Source organism: Tamandua tetradactyla, chromosome 6, assembly GCF_023851605.1.
Source record: "Tamandua tetradactyla isolate mTamTet1 chromosome 6, mTamTet1.pri, whole genome shotgun sequence".
NCBI lineage: Eukaryota > Metazoa > Chordata > Mammalia > Pilosa > Myrmecophagidae > Tamandua > Tamandua tetradactyla.
The window spans coordinates 32386985-32412285 of record NC_135332.1 but is presented as its reverse complement, the minus strand read 5'-3'; the positions used below and the strand labels follow the sequence as shown (position 1 = coordinate 32412285).

Genomic DNA, 25301 nt, shown 5'->3' with positions numbered 1-25301 from the left:
TTCCAATGCCAGAGAAGTTCTAAAACCTAAACTCTAAACCTAAACCTAAAAGTTCTAAATACTAAACTCTCCAAGAACTGGTTTCTTCTTTTCATTCCTCTGCCCCTTAATGACAATGCCCCTTTTTCAGCTCTGAAGCAGAGTCATCACCCGAGTACCCTCAAGATTGAGAGATAATTATCAAATGAGAGGGAGGAATTCTAATTGAGAAATTAGGATTTAAGGGATGATTCTGATTACTAAATCACTGTATTTCTTTTTGCTTTCTGGGATATTGGAGTAGACTGAGGGGAATATCTGAAATCCCTAAACTATAATTTAGCTGCTCTGATATCTAAAATGATTGTAAAAGTCCTTATCTTGTGCCTTTGTGACTCTAAGAGCAGTTATTCTTTTATCTGGTCATTTTCTTGTAGGGAAAGAAACGAAGAATTTGAAGTCAGCCATTAACTAGCTTCATCCCCAGACATTTGTAAATTGTATCAGTTAGACTCTACTATTGAAAGATAACTTATCTCCCTTCCTTTTGGCTTACACCTTTAGTATTGAAGTGATAGCTGTCTTATGTTCTCCTATTGAAATGATAACACTGCCTCCTTTTCTGTTTCAAACTTGCTATCTAAAATGGCCTCCTCTTTACCCGTGCTACAATTCTTAAAAACCTTGAACCCCCTAAACTTGAGGAGACAGATTTTGGGTCACGAGGCCACCTGCTCTCCTACTACGTGCCCAGTAATAAACTGAGAGAGTAGTAAACTCTCTCTTTGAAAGAAAATAATAATAATAATAATAAAGATTTCCTTACTTCAAATCTCTTCAGAAGTCTGAGTAATGGTGCAATCTGAAAAAGTAACAATAAATTAACTAAACAACTTTTGCAATTACCCACAGTATTGTTAATCAGATCACTGAATAGCAAGATTTAATTATTTTTTCATGGCAGCATTTTTACACACAAAAAAAGTATAATCACAATCATTCTCACCAGGCAGTGAGGTTCAGTCTTCTCAATCTGACATTTTAAAGGATCCTAATGCCTCAGATTTTAGGAAAAAAATACTAACTTGCTCCAAAGCCTCAAGCTGGGGTCTATGAAATATATTGTCAGTCATACCCCAAAGAAATGCAACCCACTTGCCCACATAGCTAGAAACAGTGTCTCATCCTAGAGAGCAATGCTCTGGTCAGATATTTGATGGCCTGTGGGGCTTACTTAGAAAAAAAAATCAATAGTTATTTTAAGCCAAAGTTTTGGAAGAGAATTTCAAAGTGCTATACTAATCTATATCCTTTTATAAACTCCTGAGATGGAGAATCACTCCAAAAATGATCTGAAATGAGACTGGTAGAATTCTCAACTTTTCTTGCATAACCTATTTTCCTTTCTAAGTAAGTAGAATTTTAAATCACATTATTGTCTGCTATATCCTTGTCACAATATCTCCTCAAAAACAATTTTACATTCCTCCTTTTCTTCACCACAGATTTCAGTTTATTTTGAAAGCAGGCTTTCCCTAAAGCTTTAACATAAACCCAGGGTCCTGTATAGTATTCATTATCAACACAAAAGAGGGGAAAGGAGACTGTGATTTAAGTCACAGGTTTCCTACTAAAAGGCCTTCAGTTCTCCCTGAAGATCCACCTTGTCACCTATATCTTCTAGCCATGAGGTAATTAGATTTTGTTTGTTCCTGTCTTATAGCCAAGTGTGTTGGATGTAGAAAATAACCTTGTCAGTGCATATAACTTTTGGCTACTTTTGTGGTTAATATCCTTTATTTACAGCTTACAGGAAAAGAAATACCATTTTTTAAAAATTATTTAAATGTAGTTGAGTAAACAGTGAATTAACAAATCAACAAAGGCTTATCTAAACATAAGAAAACAGGAAAGTGGCAGAATAATTAAAAAGTGGTTATTTTCCTCAATCTGACATTCTCAAAAGACAGCTTACAAATTAAAAAAAAAAAAAAAAAATCCACAGGTGAACCTTCCTGCTAGCGACATTTTATGATAGAAAAACACAGATTTTGCTGGACAATGAAGATGAGAGTCAAGCTGAACAGTTTACAATTTATTAAAGGTTAGGAATATAATAGTCTGTCTTCATGTTTTCAAAAGCAGTTTATAGGTATCTCTGACTTTTAAAGAAAAATAAAACCTACCTATACATCAGAGCCTTGCCCTTCTCATTCCCCAAGGCAAAATATCCACTTCTGGGAGAAAAATCCATGGTGTGAACAAGAGAAATATTCTTCTTTTTAACTACTGGAAAGTTTGAAAATACTGTACAAGAAGGAAGGTGAACCTGCAAAAGATAATAAAGTTTACTGCAAGAACTAGGTACTAATCTTTCTTAAATTTTAGTCTTCATTCTATCTTTTTACTGTAACAAAAAGTTCATTCTGATTTTAGCATACATGAAGCATAGTTCTCTTAATGCAGCAAAGTGTTTCAAAATGAAATTTGATTTTCAATGCACTATTACTTGAGAGAGAACAGAGGGAGGGAAGGAAAGCATTTTTCTGACATTTTAATGCAGCATTTGGCATCTGGTAGATCTCAAAGTTTGCAGCATCAATAGGTGAATGAATAAACCAAAGTGAAAAGTCAATGGTCATATTCATTAATGATCCAACTTACTGACTAAATACTAAATTTTAAATACTAAAATTTGACCAAAAGTAACTTAACATAATGAAGAAAGAATCTAACTTCATACAACTGAAGTTGAAGCAAAGTCCTAACAAGTCCTATAACATCACAGAATTTCCTTTACACTTTTATTTTTCAACTATGTGATACACAATCTTTGACTTCATACTCTCTCCTAGAGGAGGCCTAAATCATGAAAATCTGATTTATCAAATGAAACTGTGTCCACACTTATATAGAGCTAAAGCTCACCTCAAGGCTGGGCCTAAGCATGAGGAGGGTTACCATTTTTTTCTCCAAGACAGCTCTACTTATTGGGGAAAAGGGTCCAAGTTGAAGACAAGCAAGAAAGTCACTCAATTTATGAATAAATGAAATCCAGGGCAGAAACAATTACTTAAATTGTTATCCTATTATTTAGGATAATAATAAATATCTATTTCAAATGTCTTCTAGCTATTCCAAGAGATCCGATACACATTCAAAAACATACCCAGTTATCATTCAGCTATTCATCTTAATAGTCTGTCATTCTCAACACTTTTAGATGAGACTTCATACTATCCAATCAAGGCGATGTACATAGACAAGTGCTAGGTAAAACCCACTGATACACACATCTATTAAACAGGTTTTAGTCGGTTACTTATTTGGCCCAATTTCATCTGATAAGATGCCTATCGACGATTTTCTCAAGAAATGTAAAGTTTACAGTGACTCTCCAAGCCATGTTCAATTATTCTCGATTTTGCCAGAAGGCAGGTTCTGCCTGCACAGCATGGCATCAATATTAAGACATCAGTGCTAATGAGAAGTGGTCCTGACTCATTAAAGCTAAGAAGTTGGCAGCATTCCAATTTGATCCTAACTTAAAACTCTCTCTATACAGATTTCTTGAGAAATTACTTAAGTATTAAAAAAAAGAGGGAGAGATGAAAGCATTTCATAAAGCAAACTCTCTCGTGTTTTACAGAAAGAAAACACAAGATGGAATTTAAAAATATATTCACACTTAATTTGGAAGTACACATTATATTAATTTTTGGTAAGTGGGTGGTTTCTTAATTATATTTTACTTAAGTTAATATAAGTTTGCATCCTCCAAGCACATACCAACTACGAACAGGTGACCTAAAGCAAGGGTACAGAACGTCAAGAAATAAGCATTTACGGCCAAGTGAAAATAACTTCATAGTGGCAATAACTGTCCTATGCCTACTTTTGTTTCACCCTATAAGTTCCGTGATACTCTTAAACTATGACTAAGATATTCACTCATTAACTTTTCCAGCATGAGGTTGACGTTTAGAGAGCTGTTTTCTGACTCTTCCAAATCAAATATATTAGAACCCACCTTTCAACTTCAATAAATTCTTAAGATAATTATATTAAACAACCTCTCTAATTTCAACGAAAACTGGAAAAACTGGTCTCCTAATTTGGATTCAGATCTACTGATTGCAACAAACAGGAGCTCACTACAAGGGGAGAAACTGAGGAAGAAGATACAGAGCAAATTTTTAAAGCCTATTTTAGCCATAAGGAAGTTGTGTGTTCTCATATGTGAATAAATGGTAAATACACACAAAAACAGTACAATACACAGTCACAAAATCCATGATGTGAATGGTGACCCCTTAGATGTGGTGGCCCATGAAACAAATAACCTACCCAACTGTACAAAGTGGCCATGCAGCTACACAACATGCCAGTTTGTTCTTTCAACTGAATTAACATTTTAAAATTCTGTCTCCTCTTCTGATTTGAGTATCAGAAAAAAAAGGAGGTTTACAAACCCTAACAGACACTATGTACATGCAAACTTCCCCAGTGTAATCTCTCATTGCATTAATGCATCTTTTCTCAGACCAAAGATCCCATCTGGTTAGAGCTTTGCCATGTTCTTCCTCTGTATAGCCTCTGTATTCAAAACCATATTTGCACTATTAAGAAAAAACTCTCATAAGTTTTTCTTAATAAAAACTCCAATCAAGTCCCAACTTCTTTCACTCAGAAAGTTCCCTTTCTCTCCAGCACCATTTCTGCTATAACATTTAAGGTCCCAGGCATCAAAATTCAACAAGCAAAAGCTTACTCATCCTTGACTTAATAGACAAGAAGTTTCACAACTTTCTACCACATCCATGATATGGTAGGCACAAGTTATAATTTAATTTTGGGGTCCCTTACTAGTGCAATGGTTTAAGATTTAGGCCCAGTGCTTTGTGCTAGAATAAAAGAACAGTTTGGATCATTGTAAGCGATTGCATTTAATGATACTAACAATCCATCATGGAAATATTCTGAAATTGCTATGCTTGGCTTCTTTCCATTACATATTATGGTTGACTACCATTTTAAAAATGTGATTTGGCTGTTACTAATCAATTCCTTGTGTGATTTTGCCACAATGAAAAAAATACATAAATGTTGTAAAGATCACTGAACCAAACTAGGCAGAACTAAGTAGGCTATGTCTTGCAGAATATATTATGTCATCAGGAGATAGGGCCCATGTTTTTCTAAAACAATTTATTACCATTACAATGATAAAATGTTAATACATACTAGTATACCACTCCATTAGAGGAGCAGGAATTTTAAAGATGGTTTGAATTAGAACCTTTTCATTTATCAAATGATTTCATTCAACAAAGAGGCAATAAAATTCATGTGTCAAATTTTTCAAACTCTTTTTCCAGCAGGACCCTTTCTACTCTCAAAGAAAATCTTACGCAGAATCCCAAAATATACCACAGATCACAGTGGAGCTGTTCTATATGACACAAGTAGGAGCTTAGTCTTCTCCTTGCCCTACTTTTCATAGAAAGTTCCTATACAAATTGGATAATATGGCTCAGAAGAAATCAGAAAACCACTAAAGTATTAGAAAATGTATGGGATCTCGAATCACAACTCTGTCATTCCCAAGCTGGTAACTTTGGGTTAATCCTCTAAGGATCGCTATATGATTCAAAAACTTTTTGTAGAATTCTTTGTAAAACTTGGTTGTGAACTATCTACTATTATACAAAGCTGATGAGGTATATACTACATGCAAGACCCTTTGCTAAGTGAGCAAAATAATAACAACATGTAGTCTTTGAAAAGCACTTATAATCTGATAGTATACACATAACAGCACAATGCAATACTGCTATTCAAAGCTCTATGCTAGCTGTATACTTAGCACCTAAAGAAAATTGTTGTTAAATGAAAAGAATTAATGAAGGGATTGGTTCTGAAGAGGTAAGAAATTCACAGATGGGATGACATTTAAGCGCAGATCTAAGGTTGTGTAGATGAGTTACCACACAGTCCTGAAACTGCTAGGCCTGTTGCAAGGGAGACCTCTGGATGGCATCTGGAGACTTGACTGGCAAACAGTTTCCTATGCTGATTTTCTTTATATGATAAAGTTGTTGAGTTATAGGAGAAAAAATATGAAACTATTATACTTTAGCACTGGGCAAACCCCTGATATATGTATATATGTCAAGCATTAGAGACGCCCAAATCAATAGGCTAAGCCCTTGATCTTGAGGTTTGCTCTTGTGAAGTCCATCTATAGGTACGCCTAAGAGTTACTCCCAGAGGTTCATTTTTTTTCCCCCTCAAATGTAGCCTCACTCTCTCTAAGTCCAAATCTGCAAGTGAAATCACCACCTTCCCCCCTATGTGGGATATGACATCCAAGGGTGACAGGCTCCATGGAGGCATAGGAGATGACTCCCAGGGATGAGTCTGGCCCTGGCACCATGGGATCAACAATGCCATCTTGACCAAAAGGGGGGGAAGAAGTGCAACAGATAAGGTATCAGTGGATGAGAGAATTCAAACAGAGTTGAGAGGCTACTCTGGAGGTCACTCTTACACAAGCTTCAGTTAGGCATTGCTACCTACCATAACTTGGGAAATTCCAACCAAAATCATTACAGACAATCCTGAAGAACACCTCAGGTGATACATAAGATTTTACAAAGGTTCCATGCACTGGGGTAACTTTCCATAAACCTAAAACCTCCAGATGAGTCTCTGGACCAGATAAGTCCTGAAATGCAGATGTATCAGCCTCTCCAGAACATCAACTAGTTCTATCCCCCTATTCCATATTATCAACAACCCTTCCAACATGAAAATGTGAGAATGGGTATAGCCCAAATACCCTTGAAGAGTGGGAGAAAGATCATAGGTGATGGTGGAGCTACACAGAGAAGGTAGGGTTTAACAAATAAGTTTGACTGCTGAAATCATTAAACTGGTATTTCTTTTAGTTCCCAGTATCTTAGAGCAGCTAGAAGTAAAAACCTAAAATTGTGGAATTGTAACCCATACAAAACTCTGGAATCTGTTCTACAACTAACTGTTTGAAATTTACTGGTTTTTTTGTACATATGTTATTTTTCAAAAGAGAAAAAAAAGTCAATTGTGATGATAAAAAAGAATATATATATATAAGAATATATATATATATATTCTTTCTAGCCTCCAGTGTTCTGGAGCAGCTAGAAGGAAAAACCTGAGATAAAGGAATGGCAGCCCATGACAAACTCTGGGATCTGTTCCGTAATTACTTGTTGAAGTGTGCTTTGAAAATTATCGCTTTTAAAAAAGAAAATTATCGCTTTTTTTTGTTTTGTATATATGTTATACTACACAATAAATAAAGTTTTAAAAAAAGATAAGGTTGGCTCACTGAGCCTAAACTGTACAAACAATGTGGTTTAAGCTAAACACCTGCTTTCCTTCTGGGTATCTGGAATTTTGGTACATGCTAGGCAGAGGGTACCTACAAGACCAACCTCAAATAGAAAGTTCTAGGCATTGAATCTCTAATGAATTTCCCTATTGTAGAACACCTCATAGATGTTGTCACGAGAAATCAAACAAATACTAAGTGACTCACTGGGAGAGGATTCGTGGACAGTATGCCTAGCTTCCTTCAGACTTTGCCCCAGGTACCTTTTCCCTTTTGATTTCCTTTTGCTGAATCATTCAGACAAGAACTTTGTATCCTTTAACTGTAATAATCTAGAGTAAGACTGATCTCTTGAATCCTTCTAGCAAAGCTCTGAACCTGAGGGTGGCTTGGGGACCCCAACACAAAAGTACATTCACAAGCGCTATCTAGTTATTTAAACTGCAGTATTTCTACACATTATATTTCCAAGATGAATTTACTTTCAATATTTAAGAACTGCCTCCACTCCATTTAAAAAGTCTTAAAAAAGGTAGCTTGAGGAAAAAGCTGGAGAGAATTAACTTGTTTGCTTAAATATATCATTTAATATATCAGACCTCATATTTGAAAGAAAGCTCTGAAAATTAGGACCAACACTTAAGATGAGGTAACTAAGAATGTACAGCACAGCTCTCCCAAAAGAACTAATAGAAATCTGACAGCTATTGCGCATCATTTCTACAATCACACCCCCAAATTACAAATTTCTACATCAAATGAAGCCACTGTTTAAAATAATCCAACACTCTCCTTTCCTACTACCCTTTCCATGTTTTCAACTTAAATCTGTAAAATATAAACAAAAAAAGGAAATGGTGAATTTATATACCAATCTGACTGCTTCTTTCATTTTTTCTGAAGCAATTGCCAAGATTTCTGTGGTAGGATTGAAGGTCAGAGAAGTAACACCTGTAACTAAGTTCATTATTGCTTTTATTGGCTTTGGGTTTGTTTCTTGGAGACAAGCATCTTGATTGTATATATTTACCACTCCACAATTAGAACTGGAAAGAGAAAAGGGGAAAAGGTAAATTACTGAACACAACAGATTAAAAGCAAGGAAAAGGGCTTTCACAACCTAAATGAATACAGATAAGACCCCCCCATAAACGATTTTTTGCAGGAACAACAATGTGTTACAAAGGAACTAGCACCTGGAGAGTTTATTCCAAAACAAAAGTTAGCAATATTCTAGCAGTTCAACTTCTGTATTGCTTAATTCTTCTTAACTCTAGCAGGTTTTCATTGTGAAATTTTTATTTCAATTAGTCTAGCTAGAAAACTGAAGAAAAGCATAAAATCCCCATTATTCATTACTTTCGTAAATATTTTATAGAATGTCGACTCTATGCCAGGCACTATTTAGGTGCTTGGAATACAGAGGTGAACAAGAGACCAAGTTCTCTACTCCCATGGTGCTTACATTCTAATGTGTACATAATGAGATTGCCCTATTCATATCTCCTTTCTTTCGTTGCTTTACTGTATTTGTAAGAGCTTCTAAAATTGTGTTTAACAGCAGCAGTAATAGCAGGCATCTATCTTAGTTTTACTTTATTGGTGATACCTACAGTCAAGGGGTTATCTACCTCAAGTTTACTAAAGTATTTACCAGAAATGAACTGTATCCAATATTCTTAAAAAGTAAATCCTAATGACCTTATGTTGGTACACCATTAACAGAATCATTGACAGAATTTTAAATAAACACCTTTTATCTCAATGTTCAGACCACCTAATATTATGGGCCTCATTTATAAGGTACGGGAACAAGATACTTGTAATTCATAGCTATTTAATTCAAACTTTATTAGGAATTACAATATAAACTTGAAAGATGTAACAAATTTAAACCATAATCTCATATGGGTGACAGACAGGTATTCAACTAAATGTAGTCTTCTTCCTACCACTCAGATAGCCTCATTTACTCTCTACCTATTGATTGTCTACATGAGCCAGGCCCAATGCACAAACAAGACAAATTCAGTTCACAGGAAAGACTCTACAGCTTGAAATTATAGCCAACACAAACAGTATGTCAGAATTCAGTGTTTTAAAGTTTTCAAACTACTTACATACACATTTTTTCATTTGAATCTAACAACCTCTTAATTTAAGTTGAGCTAACTGCATGTAGCCCATAATAATCACTTAGGAAAAACAGCATTTATATACTTGGTGTATACAATTACATCTTTTCTTTATTTATATTTTTAATTTGGAACTAAGCATGTATTTGCTGTATTTATTTTATGTTAAATTTCTTTTCTTGCTGAAAACTGATACAAGCCCTAAATCCACCTTAATTAAGGACAAAAAGTTATAAGATATACAGCTCTCTTCTAAAGATCAATGGCAGGATTTGATCATTAAATTTGATGATAGATCAAATCCTACCATCATCAACACCAGAATCTCCTTAAATAATGTCAAATAATTCTCATTTGACTATTTAAAGAAGTAGAACAAAAATAGCATGTTAATCACTCTGAAACATGGAAACATTCTTATAATGGTTTTTGTGCTAAAAGGCATACACATTCTAATATATGCTACTAAGAGTGGTGGTAAATATCTCTTGAATGATATCTATTTGTCCAGCAATATGCAACGTGTCATGGGAATACAGATTATCAGAAAGATTTTATCCCAGAGAACGGTGTCCAGGCATGAAATAGCCAGAGATTAAAAATAATATAATACAACACTGAAATTCTATCTGTGATCTAGACAGAATCTCAAAGAAGAGAAAAGATGATGCTCCTCCAGATAAAGCTTTGTGAATGAAGTGGGACTTGAGCTGAGATTTGGAAAGGGAGGCATTAAATGAAAAAAAAAAAAAAAAAAAAAACAGGGTTTCAAAGGTAATGGGAACAGCAGGAACAAATGGAGAAATAGCATGCTGTGTTAGATTCAGTTGTCAGCTTGGCCAGGTGAAGATGCCTGGTTATATTGTTGTGGACATGAACCAATGGCATATGAACCTCATCTGTTCCTGATTACATCTGCAGTCAGCTAGAAGGCATGCCTGCTGCAATGAATGATGTTTGAGTTAATTGGCTGGTGCTTAAATGAGAGAGCTCAACATAGCACAGCGCAAGCAGCTCAGCATACCTCATCTCAGCACTCGCAGCTCAGCCCAGGCCTTTGAAGATACAGAAAGGAATCATCCTGGGGAAAGACGTTGGAACCCAAAGGCCTGGAGAGAAGGCCAGCAGAGATCGCTTTGTGACTTCCCACGTAAGAATGAACCTCAGTCGAAAGTTTAGCTGCCTTTCCTCTGAAGAACTATACGTTAACTAAATAAATCCCCTTTTACTGAAAGACAGTCGTCTCTGGTGTGTTGCATTCAAGCAGCTAGCAAACTAGAACACATGCTTACTCCTAAACTCCTAACTGAAGGAAGAAGGCCTGTTCTACATGACTTATCTCCTCTCACCATAAACTACAGCTGAGTAAACTAAGAGTGGGCTCCTAAATCAAGGGTAGTCAATCCATAACAGTTAAGCAATTACAGAGCATACTGATACAAAAAGTTCTTCTCAAACAGGAATTGATGGCAATGAGCCAAATCAATCTCTCTCTTATAAAATGGAACTTTCTACAATGATAAAATATTCTGTATCTGCACTGTCCAATATGACAGCCATCTGTCACATGAGACTACTGAGCACTTTAGAATCAAGACGGCAAATAAAGCCATCTTTCCCCCTTTGTAATAAACTTTTTTACCAGTGGTAATACAACAAATATGTTTCATACCATTTTTAAAGTTTCTACAATACTAACAAACAGTATTTCCAAGGAAAATATTCTTGGTTTATACCACCTATCTAGATAAAGGAAAAACACTTTAAGTTCTTTAAGACTTAAGGCCAAATTTAACAAATTCTACTTCGTCATCAATGGCAAGAAGTTGAAAATGTTATTTCAATCATAGGAAAAAAATACAATGATAGAAGGCAGTCTAATTTTTTTTACTAAAGAGCTGATAAACCACCATTAATATTATTATTAAACACTGCAGTAAGACAATAAAATACAAAGGGTTTGCCTGGGTTTACAAATTTGCTATTACTGAATAGTTTATAAATAATACTTATGCATCATCTAGTGTGTACAATTCTTTACTATTTCCTAATTAGGAGACTGCTTAGGGTTACAAGCACCTCTCTTTACTTACCCACAAGCCACATATTGTCCATTCCTAGATGTGGCAATGCTTAGTCCATATAAACTGCCTTCATCAACAAATCTGTTAAGGCACTTTCTAGAGTTCACATCCCAAATGTAAACTTCCCCATCCCCTGAATGAAAGAGCCAAAGGAGAATTTGGTTAATTTTGCTTTAAATTGAAAAATAAACTCAACATTCCTAGTTCCTTTTTAATAATACATGGTACTAAAAACAGAGGTTCTATAAACTCCCAATTTTGAATAATAAGAGACTTTCGGTTTGATTTGAGCTTTTAGAAAAAGCTTCCATACTTCATTTAGATCAATTCTTGGAGCAAAATTCAGGGGGAAGCACAAAAGACCACCCACCAGCAAAGTTCTTCCAGCATCTATCAACAGATATTAGTGTATCTAATATGTTAGGCTAGGTGATTTAGAATATAATGGTAATAATGACAGAGGAAGAGAATATGAAAGTTCAGATCACATGGAATCTATAATTTAGTAAAGAAAATACAATTTATTTATTACCCAGTGATTTGAATTTTAAGAAATTACCAAATATGAGCAATAAGTTAAAATGGTCTACATAATGGAGAAAAATCTTTCTAAGACAAAAGAGACTATTAAATATGAATAGATTGCAAATATTTACATGAAAGAAAATGTATTTCTCATTGTCAAATCTGTCCTTATTCTTTTTTCTCTCCTACAGTACTCAATACTGAGAATCACATTCTTCTCCACACACAATATAGATTTTTGTAATGGCCCTACATCCATCTCAAAGATGGCTCCTCTCTTAACTACTTCATATCTTCCTCTTCTGTGTAGAATTTGCTCCAACATTCATTCCTCTCTGTTTTACTCTTATCCTCCCACAAGGAAGTCAATGAATCTAATTATTTTTTTTAATTTTTTTTATTAATCAAAAAAAAGAAAAGAAATTAACACAACATTTAGAAATCATTCCATTCTACACATGCACTCAGTAATTCTTAGTATCATCACATAGATGTATGATCATCATTTCTTAGTACATTTGCATCGATTTAGGAAAAGAACTAGCAAAACAGCAGAAAAAGATATAGAATGTTAATATAGAGAAGAGAATTAAAATAATACTAATAAAAAATATATGTATATATAAAAAAAGGAAAAAGAAAAAAACAAAAACAAAAGATACAAACAAACAAACAACTATATTTCAGGTGCAGCTTCATTCAGTGTTCCAACATAGTTACATTACACTTAGGTATTATTGTGCTGTCCATTTTTGAGTTTTTGTATCTAGTCCTGTTGCACAGTCTGTATCCCTTCAGCTCCAATTACCCATTATCTTACCCTGTTTCTAACTCCTGCTGGTCTCTGTTACCAATGACATATTCCAAGCTGATTCTCGAATGTCGGTTCACATCAGTGGGACCATACAGTATTTGTCCTTTAGTTTTTGGCTAGACTCACTCAGCATAATGTTCTCTAGGTCCATCCATGTTATTACACGCTTCATAAGTTTATTCTGTCTTAAAGCTGCATAATATTCCATCGTAGGTATACGCCACAGTTTGTTTAGCCACTCGTCTGTTGATGGACATTTTGGCTGTTTCCATCTCTTTGCAATTGTAGATAATGCTGCTATAAACACTGGTGTGCAAACGTCCGTCTGTGTCTTTGCCCTTAAGTCCTTTGAGTAGATACCTAGCAGTGGTATTGCTGGGTCGTAATCCATTCTGCCAGTCTATGTCTTTTGATTGGGAAATTCAGTCCTTTAACTTTTAGTGTTATTACTGTTTGGATAATATTTTCCTCTACCATGTTGGCTTTTGTATTATATATATCATATCTGATTTTCCTTTTTTCTACACTTTACTCCATAAGTCTCTCTTCTGTCTTTTCGTATCTGACTCTAGTGCTCCCTTTAGTATTTCTTGCAGAGCTGGTCTCTTGGTCACAAATTCTCTCAGTGACTTTTTGTCTATAAATGTTTTAATTTCTCCTTCATTTTTGAAGGACAATTTTGCTGGATATAGAAGTCTTGGTTGGCAGTTTTTCTCTTTTAGTAATTTAAATATATCATCCCACTGTCTTCTAGCTTCCATGGTTTCTGCTGAGAAATCTACACATAGTCTTATTGGGTTTCCCTTGTATGTGACAGATTGTTTTTCTCTTGCTGCTTTCAAGATCCTCGCTGTCTCTTTGACCTCTGACGTTCTAACTAGTAAGTGTCTTGGAGAACGCCTATTTGGGTCTATTCTCTTTGGGGTGCGCTGCACTTCTTGGATCTGTAAATTTAGGTCTTTCATAAGAGTTGGGAAATTTTCAGTGATAATTTCTTCCATTAGTTTTTCTCCTCCTTTTCCCTTCTCTTCTCCTTCTGGGACACCCACAACACGTATATTTGTGCGTTCATATTGTCATTCAGTTCCCTGATCCCCTGCTCAAGTTTTTCCATTCTTTTCCCTATAGTTTCTGTTTCTTTTTGGAATTCAGATGTTCCATCCTCCAGTTCACTAATTGTAGCTTCTGTCTCTTTAGATCTACCATTGTAGGTATCCATTGTTTTTTCCATTTTTTCTTCTTTGTCCTTCACTCCCATAAGTTCTGTGATTTGTTTTTTCAGATTTTCTATTTCTTCTTTTTGTTCAGCCCATGTCTTCTTCATGTCCTCCCTCAATTTATTGATTTGGTTTTTGAAGAGTTTTTCCATTTCTGTTCGTATATTCAGCATTAGTTGTCTCAGCTCCTGTATCTCATTTGAACTATTGGTTTGTTCCTTTGACTGGGCCATATCTTCAATTTTCCGAGCGTCATCCATTATTTTCTGCTGGTGTCTGGGCATTTGATCAGATTTCCCTGGGTGTGGGACCCGGCTGGTTGAAAGGTTTTTCTGTGAAATCTCTGGGCTCTGTTTTTCTTTTCCTGCCCAGTAGGTGGCGCTCGTGGCGCTCATCTGTTTGCGGGGTCCACCAGTAGAAGATGCTGTGGCTCCTTTAACTTGCCAATCTGAATCTCCCAGTCGGCCCGGGAAACCGCGCGTGGGGGGGGGGGGTCGCTGGCCGCCGCGGCTTGGGGGAGTGCCGGTCCAAATTGCCCAGCTGGCCCAAGACGCCAAGTGTGGCGGGAGGGCCCCGCTATCCAACGTTCCCAGTCAGACCGGGGAGTCACGTGCGTGGAGGGGACCCCAGTTGCCAGCCGCCCAGGCCGGGAAAATGCGCGCCCCTCGGGTATCTCACCGCAGCGGATTCTCCCTGCCCATTCAGCCATTCCAGAATGAGGTACGCTGTCTTTTTCGTCTCTGTCGTGGCTCCGGGAGCTGTTTCGTATTGTTTCTGCTTCTTTAGTTGCTGTTCTGGAGGAGGAATAAGACCCGCGCGTCTTACTAAGCCGCCATCTTCTCCGGAAGTCTACACTCGTTTTTAACTGCTTTGCTGGGGCTCCAGAGATTCAGGCGTTCATTCCATCTGTGTCACCAAATTGTTATCAGACAAAGGCTGTCTGTTTTTCTGCCCAACGTACACAATTACCAATTCCTGAGACACCGGGGTTTCCAAGAGAGTTAGAGTTTATTACTACATGTGTTGCAGGAGAATAGACTGCCTAACACCCCAAAATCTGTCTGAATCTAATTATTTCAACTATCCCCTTGACAAGTAAAATTTCCCAGGCTGGAGTAAGGGTACAGATTAGGCAGTAATAAAATAAATTTAAAAACTTTAATAAAATGTCAAATTTAAAAACCTCTATCATATACATTTGTGTGTAGGGTAATGTTATGATAAAGAAAGGTGTTTAAGATTAGTCCAGCAATACACCAAAATGGGAAGAGAGGAGATAAAAGGCAGGAAGGTCATCAAGAAAATAAGCACATTAAGTTATTAGGAATTGATGAAGACTTAGGATAAGAGAGGCAATGATTTACCCAAGAGGAAACAAAAAGAAAAACCAGAAAAATTGGAAGATAAAGGGTAAATTCTTTCTTCAACTCTCTTTTCTACCTCAAAATATTCTTTATAAGTAATAAAAAAACATGAACAACATGACGCCAATGACACAAAGATGAAGAATACAAAGAAGAGAAAAAGGAGAGGGAAGAGAACAATCAACCTCACCTTGAATTGGTGGAGACACATCTCCATGAAACCATCTAATCAAAAGTTATCACCCAGAACTGAATGGGTCACATCTCCACAGAAATCATTAAAAACTTCCCACCCAGCAATATCAAATGAAGATTAAAGGACATGGCTGTAATGGGGTACATGACACTTTCAAACTGGCACAACATCTAGGTCAAAAGAGAAGTGATTTAATTCTAAGTAACCTCAAAAGAAAAGTAAAATATGGTCAGTTTATTCAAACACTATAATTACATGGAATCTTGAATAGGGCATGAGATCTTGTAGGTTCATACACGTTAGTGTGATGCCCTGATACATCCCAGAGTAATTTGGGCAGAGAAGAAAAAAAGTATTTGTCAAGTCCCCTTGGAGAACGGGGGAGAATGGAGGAAATGTTAAACTTCCACATCTGGAGAATTCCTGATATTCTCAAAAGCAGTGGGACAACCAATTCAATAGGCTGAGCCCTTGATTTTGGGGCTCACCCTATGAAACTTATTCCTGCAAAGGAGAAGCTATACTTCTCCTTTAATCATGCCTAAGAGTCACCCACAGGAAATCTCTTTTGTTGTTCAGATATGGCCTCTCTCTCTAAGCCACCTCTGTAGGTGAACTCACTACCCTCATTCCTACATAGGACATAACTCCCAGGAATGTAAATCTTCCTGGCAACATGGAACATGACTGCTAGGGATGAGGCGTGACCTGGCATCATGGGATTGAGAAAGACTTCTTGACCAAAAGGGAGAAGAGAAAATGAGACAAAATAAAGTTCAAGTGACTCAGAGATTTCAAACAGAGTCCAGTGGTTATTCTGGAGGTTATTATTATGCATTACATAGATATTCCTTTTTAGTTTGTGGTGTACTGGAGTGGCTAGATGGAAGTACTTAAAACTGTTGAACTGTATCCCAGTAGCCTTGCTTCTTAAAGACAACTGCATAACTATAGAGCTTTCACAATGTGACCAAGTGATTGTGAAAACCTTGTAGCCGACACTTCCTTTATCTGGGATACAGAGTGATGAGTAAAAAAGTAACAACAAAAACTAAATAAATAATATGAGGATAGGGATAAGGGGTTGCAAAAAATTGGGTGATTGCAATACTAGTGGTCAACTGGGGGGGGTAAGGGGAATAGGATGTATGAGTGCTTTTATTCTTTTTCTGGTGTGATGCAAATATTCTTAAAATGATCATGATGACAAATACACGACTATAAGATGATACTGTAAGCCACTGATCGGATACTTTGGATGTATGTGCATGAAGATATCTCAATAAAAACATTTTTTTTAAAAAAAAAGAAAGACTCCTACCTCATATGTAAAAATTAACTCAAAATGGATCAACATCCGAAATATAAAAGCTAAAACCATAAAATTCTCAGAAGAAAATTTAGGGAAAGATCTTGTATTAGGCAATGGATTCTTAAACTTTACACCAAAACTACAAACAACACAAGAAAAAATAGATAAATTGGACTTTATCAAATTTTAAAACTGAGTATCAAAGGACATTATTTAAAAAGCAAAAAGACAACCTACAGAAGGGGAGAAAATCTTTAGAAATCACATATTTTCTAAGGGTTTCAATATTAAGAATATATAAAGAACCTCTACAACTCAACAACAACAAAAAAACAACTCAATTAAAAAAGGGGTCGAACACCTAACTAGCCATTTGACTAAAAAAAGGCAAGAAAGTGGCCAATAAGTACATGAAATGAATGCTCAATATCATTAGCTATTAGGGAAATGCAAATCAAAACCACAATAACAGGATGGTTACTATTTAAAAAAATGGAAAATAACAAGTTAGCTAGTACACTGAGAAACAGGAACCCTTTGTACACTGATGTTGGGAATGCAAAATGGTGCAGCCATTGCGGAAATCAGTTTGGCAGTTCCTTAGAAAGTTAAGTTTAGAATTACCTTATGACCCAGCAAAGCTACTTGTATGTACAGACACAAAAAATTGAAAACAGTGACTTGAACAAGTATTTTTACACCAACATTCACAGCAGCATTATTCACAAAACCAAAAAGGAGAAACAACCCAGGAGTCCACCAATGGAAGAATGGGAAAACAACATGTGGTACATAAATACAACAGAATATTCTTCAGCCATAAAAAAGGAATGAAATTCTGATATATGCAATATAATATGGATGAACCTAAAAGATATCATGTTGAATAAAATAAGCCAAACATGAAAGGACAGATACTGAATAATTTCAATTACATAAAATATCTAGAATAAACAAATACATAGAGAAAGAAAGTAGATTACTGGTTACCAGAAGGAAGGAGGAATACAGGAAGTTATAGCTTAATAGTTACAGAGTTTCTGTCTAGGGTAATGAAAAAGTTTTGATAATAGATGGTGGTGATGATAGCACAATATTGTGAATGTAATTAGTATCTATGACATGTCACATGAGAATGGTTAAAATGGGAAATTTGTATATAATGTTCCCACAGCTAAAAATAAAAATGTTAATCCCTTTCACATAGAAAAAAAGGAAAAAGTTAAGTTTTAAAATGAATTCTCTTTCAGGTAAATGTTTTTTCCCCAAACACACCAATGCTGCATGTTAACTTGTTGGTCCCTCGTTACTAAGTTAGTAAATGAGAAGGTAAATAGTAACAAAAAAAATGAATTCTAAAAATAAAACCAATTTTCTTACCAAAACAAGAGAGTCTAAAATCAAATACAGTTTTCAGTTAAAATCGAAATGTTAAACACATCCAAAGTTTCTCTTATGTCATTAACTTAACTTACCTGAAGAGGCATATATCTTCTTACTATCTGAAGAAAATGTGGATGCCGCAACCCTTCCATTAATTTTCATGCTACCAATTAGTTCTTTTGTCTAAAAGAATGATAAATATTACTTATCAAATAGTTAGGAGATGTATGGGAGAACCAAATGTGTAGAATAAAGTAATCTGGTTCTTTAATTTCCAATAGCTACTTGACTTTGTTTTTCCCTATACTCAGAAGTTTTCCCAACTGTCCACAGCTTCTTCCCACATCCCATTTGTACTTTCTGACCTGAGAGGCAGATTTAAGGCCACAATGGGTAAAGGTCTGAGACTGTCCCTAGGCTAATCTCTAACCCTAGAAGCAGCAGCAACAATTCATAATGGCTTACCTTCATCAACAGCAAATGAAAATAACCTGCAATGCCATTTATAAGCAGGAATGACCCATCTGGGGAGACTTCAAAGCTCTTCACTATCTTCTCCTTTAAACCTATTACATAAGGATGAATATGGTTTTCAATGAAGCTCTCACCTACTGACAATTGAGTTTTTTCCTTTTAAAATATGTAAGCACCTCAAACTAAACAAAAGCTAGGCTTAGACTTTAAATAACTCTAACCCCATGCATCACCGAGTATGACCCAAATATAAGGTCACTACAAAGTGCTTAAAAAATATTTTCGTCCTTGTCAACATTAACCACTTTAATTATCAGCCAAAAATTCAGCTCTCCACATAGTAAACATAACAAATTTTCCAAATGTCAGGAGTAACAGCTCTCATTAATTAAAAGGACAAATTATACTTTTTTGTCCAGCTTGTCATCAGAAGATGAATATACTGTAGTTAGAGAAAATCAAAAACACATTATCAGGGTGGTACAATAGTGGCTCAGTAGTAGAATTCTTGCCTGCCATGCTGGAAATCTGGGTTTGATTTCTGGAACCTACCCATGCCAAAAAAAAACACAAAAAAACAAACAAACAAAAAAACACATAAACTAGTTACTGGCCATTTATCTAGCATCCCATGATGAGTGGAAATCTAATCCCTTACTTTGTATGTCAAAAACAAACGAAAATAAACAAACAAAACAAAACAAAAAATGTGTCAGTATATTCAAGAGTTGATTAGCTTCTCAGGATATGATGCATGTAACCAAGTCACATGAACTATGTATATAAACTAGAGCACAAATTTTCTTCTATACAGAGGGCCATGCTGTCCTTAAAAGGCTCATATGCACTGTGTGGGAGACCCCTTCTAATATCAGAATACTTAAAAAGCCAGGTTATGGGCAGTACAACGGTGGCTCAGCGGCAGAGTTCTTGCCTGCCATGACAGAGACCCAGGTTTGATTCCCAGTGCCTGCCCATGCAAAAAAAAAAAAAAAAAAAAAAAGGCCAGGTTACTCGGCAAAAAGTTGCTAATAGAAAGAATATATAATCAGTACAACTGGCTACTTCCATGGAAAGGAAGGATGGAGGTGGCTAGGGAAATGGAGGGAAAGAGACTTTATCACTTTATACTCTTTAGAACTTACTGGATTTTTTTCATAACATGAATATATTGTCTAATCATTCATATGTGTGTGTGTGTGTGTGTGATAAAATTATATATAAAGAGATGTTATAAAATTTTTAAGTTGGTAAGTGAAAATACAATCATAGAAAAGGGATTAAGAAAAATCTGGTCAAGTACCCTTGTTCCCCTAAAAAATATATTATACATTGCTCCCCTTAGAAATTGCTGATTAAGACTCCACAGAGAATCTCTCTACTCTGTTAACAGTCTTTGTTTAAGATGGTTTACACTACCATCAACTGGACATCCCACTCTAATCCTGCCTCCCAAAGACTACCTCCTAGTTCCCTTGGACTCCTGTTCCAAAAATCAATTCAGACACATTTCAAATCATTGAAGTTACTTCTGATGATGATTAACCTCCTTCACTATGAATCTATTTCTACTAAGAGTATAATTTTAATCCCAATATCTGGGCAAACGTTATATATTGACAATATACAGATACAGTCTCAAACATCAACAATAATAATAATGAAAGAGGCTAGTTCTAGCACACACAAGATGCTAAAGCTGGAAACCCATACAGATCTAACTCTAATGACACAGTACTGGGCAGTGAGAAGTGTTAGAGCTGGGCACCACTGCAGCCCTAGCAAAGATACAGACTGCACAACTATCTTCAACTTTCATTGTACTGTGCAGAATCAGTGTAAACACAGACCCAATGTAGCAGCAACAGAGATAAATTATCAGAGGATCCACTACACACTCCATTGCTCTCTCTACCGCAATTAGCTTGAAGATTCTACTCTTTTGGACTGGGTAATTCTGTTGCTTGGGGATAATTCAGAAGATGGGGGGTTGTTTTCAAGAATGAAACAGTAGACTCCTAACAACTAAGAACAGGTAGTTCTTTTAGCAATTAATTGGAAAAAATAAGAAAGAGGACTGTATTTTCACCCAAAGTTTACAGTGCAATTCTTAGTTATATGTATATAGCATTTTGCTTTTAACCTCAAAAAAAAAAGCAACATTAAATGCTAATATCAGCATTGCAATTGCTCTTTACAAATGCCAAACCTTTCAAAAATAGGGACTAGATGGAATTTACAATATGGCCTGGGGTAAGAAAATGCAATGCTTTCAAGCTGTCAGATACATCCATTTGTGGGTATGATTTTCAAGTTAACCACTGAGTAACTGGTAAAAGGAATGACAGATTTAACTAGAATATAGTCAAATTTTATAGGGAAGTATGTTGATGTCTATGATCTGATAAATATATGCTATTCATAACGACTGCAATTAGCATTTATTGAGCATTTACTATGTGGCAGGCCTTGGGCGGAAGCCTTTAAAAAAAATCTTCTCTTAGTCTTTATGATTCTCTGAGTTTAAAGAAATGCTCAGAGACTACCCGAACATAATGCCTACAATCAAAATAGCTGCCCAACTGATCAATTTGATTCCCAATGGTCAAATTCCTTTTATTATATGCTTCCTCAGAACAAAACATATATCTTAAGAATTGTCTTTGTAAATGACAATTGGTTCTGGAGTACCAACTAGTAATCTGGGGTTCTTAGCCTTTTTTGTGCCCCAGATCCTGACAATATGCTTTATTATATGCTTCCCTTCTCAGAATAAAGGTTGTTGAATACACTACCAATTCAAGGCAATGCTCAATTTCATTTAGAGGTGAATAAAAATAAAGATGTAATGTTTTCCTATCCAACTTCACAGACCCCTGAATTCTTTCCAGGTAAGTGGTCCATGGATCACAGGTTAAGAACCCAACAGGTTAATGCAATGCACCATTTAGAGCAAGCCTGTATTCTTCATTTTTCTAACTAGCATTTCTGACAACCAAAGAGTTTGCATATATATGAGGCTTACATATTCCAACTAGTTGGCAAGTTTTCCCCTTTTTCAGTGTTTTATGCTGATGAGAATGGAGCAAAGACCTCAGTAGCATACCCATATACACAGAAATGTATTTGATTTATCATTACTACTGTTATCTTACCAAGTATGCTTACTGAAGAAACAGGAGAAGGGGAAACATTAAAGGGAAAGATGAATGCCATAGCCCAAAAGAAGCTGGTGACCTGACCACTACTGCACACCTAGCAGATCCAGGATAAAGATCATTTAATATGTATCTTAGTCATGCCTGGTTTGTCTTTCCCAACTTGATGCAAGAGGAAGGACGAAGTTCATTCCTCTTGATTACCAAAATGATATGTAATAACTACTAAATGTTTTCTGTTTCACTATGGGAAGATGGTTTAAGGCTCTTCAACTCAAAATGAGGTCCATTGACCAACAGCATCAAGATTACCTAAGAGCTCTGTACAACTGCATACTTTGCCCTAAACCCCAGACCTATTATTAAATCAGAATGCTCATCTTACCGGATTCCCAGGTGACCTGTATGCCCATTAAATTTTGAGATGTCCAGGTTTAAAGAATAATTAGATCATCTGGGAAGCTACTTAGAAAGAATCACTGTAGGTATCAGGGAACACAAGAAAGAGAAGATTGAAAACAAAAGCCACAATTTTGTACAAAGTTGGCCCTGTTCACTTTCAACCACTACTAGGAAAATGGCTTTACAGAGGTACTCTTGTCCTTTACAGCCCACACACATGGAGGTAAAGGGAAGACTACCAATGAGCTGTAGCATATGCCAAACCTGACACTTCAAGATTTATGATATTAACTTGGCCAAGGACTTTGGTTCCCAAAATATTCATGAAGGGGTCACTATATTTTGCAATAATTGGGAAAGAGGGATACAGAAAGTATAAGTAAGACAAAGGACAGATAAATTTTCACCTGATAAAAAGTTTACAGTGTAGTTTATTCTTTAAAATACATTATATACCTTTTAAATGGAAACCAAAATTCTATTAAATATTAGAATAAGAGGATTTCCAAAATCCCTTAAGACCAGAGAGGTTAAACAACTTCTCCAAGGAAGTAGAACCCAGATTTTCTAGCTCCCAAGCTCATGCTCTTTCTGCTGTATAAACTGCTACCTTCATAGTCAAGTATTTATAATTGCTTCTCTGGTATAGAAGGATATGTATTTCCATATTAAGCATATCCCATAAGGCCCAATAAATAAGTCAGTTCACCAGTTCCATTCAAACATTATCTCAACAAGATGACATTTTCTAAATACTATAACGAAAGAAACTCATTTTTTAAGACCCCTGGGGAGGGAGGGTTTGTGGTTTTAAATAACGTTAAATGAACTGATCTTGGGTGGGAGGAATGAGCAGCTGTTTGTTCAACAGATACCTTACCTCTTACTTGATGCACAGGAATTAACTTTCCAGCCAACATATCATAGACATAAAGGACCTTGCTGTGGGTACTTGTGGCTAAAACTTCTTCTCCATTAGCAGTAAAACAGGCCTTAAAAATCGGAAATTTCTCCAAATAAATGCTCTGGATTTTAGGATTCGTTTTTCCATCAACCTATTAACGGAATACAAAACATTTCTTTTGGCTATTTCCATGGATCTGTATCCTGGTTGTAAACACTTTGGTCTGTAAGTTTTCATTTAAAAATGCATACCTGAAACAGTGATATAGCATTATCTAATCCAGCAACCATCACAACTTGCGCACAAGGATGGAACTGCACAGATGAGATCTGAGCACTAGTAGGACGTTCAGCATTAGCATGTTGGCAGTTCTTCATCTACAGAAAAACCAAATTGTAATTTGTTCTGTCCAAATGGATTAACAATATTTTCTACAGACAATGAAAATGACATTATAAAGTAGTTTATAATGGAACAGAAAATGCATTGGAACAGTAACTAGAAGACGACAGTTTTGGCACCAACTAGCAAGTCACTTACTATAACAGATTCCATTTTTATCATTAATGAAATAAAAGGACTGAAAGTCCTTTCCACATCTATAAGTTTAAATTAAGCATTATTGAACCACGAGTATATAGTCATTTTCCCAGGATATACCCATTTCATCAAAAAATATCGATTTCTAGGGAAACTTGACTTAAAAATACTACTAAAGCATCTTTGCATTTATAACATAGAAGAGCAACTGTGTGGCCATCCCCACAGTTGACATCAGTTGCTTATCTCTCAAGGTACATAATAGCTAGTTTAAAGTAATGATAATCACAAACACCAACTAGACTTTTTTCAGTTACTTCTTTTGTTCTTAAGGGTTATTTTCCCTGCATTAAAATTTCAATTATATTTTTTAAAAGTGCATATTAATATATATTTAGTTTGTAATCAAAGAAGTAAATTTTCATGCCAGCTGTATTTCCAATGAAGCTGAAATGCCCTGAGGAGGAAGTGAATGACTTGTCTTCATAAGGTAGAGAGTGTCTGAATTATCCTGTCTCTTAGTAATTTACCAAAACAGATTCCCCTTCCTCATCTAAATACACATGCCACTGTTTGATATCAGGGGAAAATAACTACATCATAGAGAAAGCTGTTTATTTGACAAATATTTAATTGTGGCACTGTGCTGGATAGGAAACTGATTACCATAATGAACACACTAGACATAGTGATGACTTCAAAAGTAACTGGCACATGAACCCTCGATCTTGGGATTTGTTCATATGAAACTTATCCCCGCAAAAGATAGACTAAGGCTACTTAAAATCAGGCCTAAGAGTCACCCCCAGAAAACCTTTTTTGTTGCTCAGATGTGGCCTCTCTCCCTCAGTCAACACAGCAAGCAAACTCACTGCCCTCCCCCTCTCTATGTGGGACATGACTCCCAGGGATGTGGACTTTCCCGGCAATGTGGGACAGAAATCCTTAGAATGAGATGGACTCAGCATCAAGAGACTGAGTAAACCTTCTCAACTGAAAGGGGGAAGTGAGAAATGAGACAAAATGAAGTGTCAGTGGCTGAGAGATTTCAGAGTCAAGAGGCTATCCTGTAGGTTATTCTTACACATTTTATAGGTATCTATTCCCTTTTAAATTAAAGGTGTATTAGAGAGGCTAGAGAGAAATGCCTGAAACTGTAGAGCTGTGTTCCAGCAGCCATGTTTCTTGAAGATGAATATATAATGATACAGCTTTCACAATGTGACTACGTGAGTATGAAAACCTTTTGTCTGATGCTCCTTTTATCTACGATATTGACAGATGAGTAAAAAAATATGGATTAAAAATAAATAAATAATACGGGGAACAAATGTTAAAAAAAAAGATTATGCTTTCTTAATATCTGTTGCATTAAACAGATTTATAGCCCAGGAAAAAAAGTAACTGGCACAGACCAGTTACAATGGAGAGCCTTGTTA

General features: G+C 35.9%; 1 protein-coding gene across 8 annotated transcripts in view; it reads right to left on the bottom strand.

The window, feature by feature from the left end:
- UTP18 (UTP18 small subunit processome component) overlaps window positions 1-25301 on the bottom strand; it is an 88121-nt gene that overhangs the window by 31490 nt on the left and 31330 nt on the right. For all 8 annotated transcript variants that reach the window (XR_013177614.1, XR_013177613.1, XR_013177615.1 and 5 more), the window contains exons 7-14: window positions 23574-23699; window positions 23299-23473; window positions 18850-18950; window positions 18477-18567; window positions 11583-11706; window positions 8226-8400; window positions 2166-2308; window positions 806-841 (exon numbers count right to left, since the gene is read on the bottom strand). Coding sequence is in view for 3 of the 8 variants with exons in the window: in XM_077164812.1 (XP_077020927.1) it covers window positions 817-841; window positions 2166-2308; window positions 8226-8400; window positions 11583-11706; window positions 18477-18567; window positions 18850-18950; window positions 23299-23473; window positions 23574-23699 (960 nt within the window). In the remaining 5 variants the exon portion in view is untranslated. The remainder of the gene's footprint in view (window positions 1-805; window positions 842-2165; window positions 2309-8225; window positions 8401-11582; window positions 11707-18476; window positions 18568-18849; window positions 18951-23298; window positions 23474-23573; window positions 23700-25301) is intronic.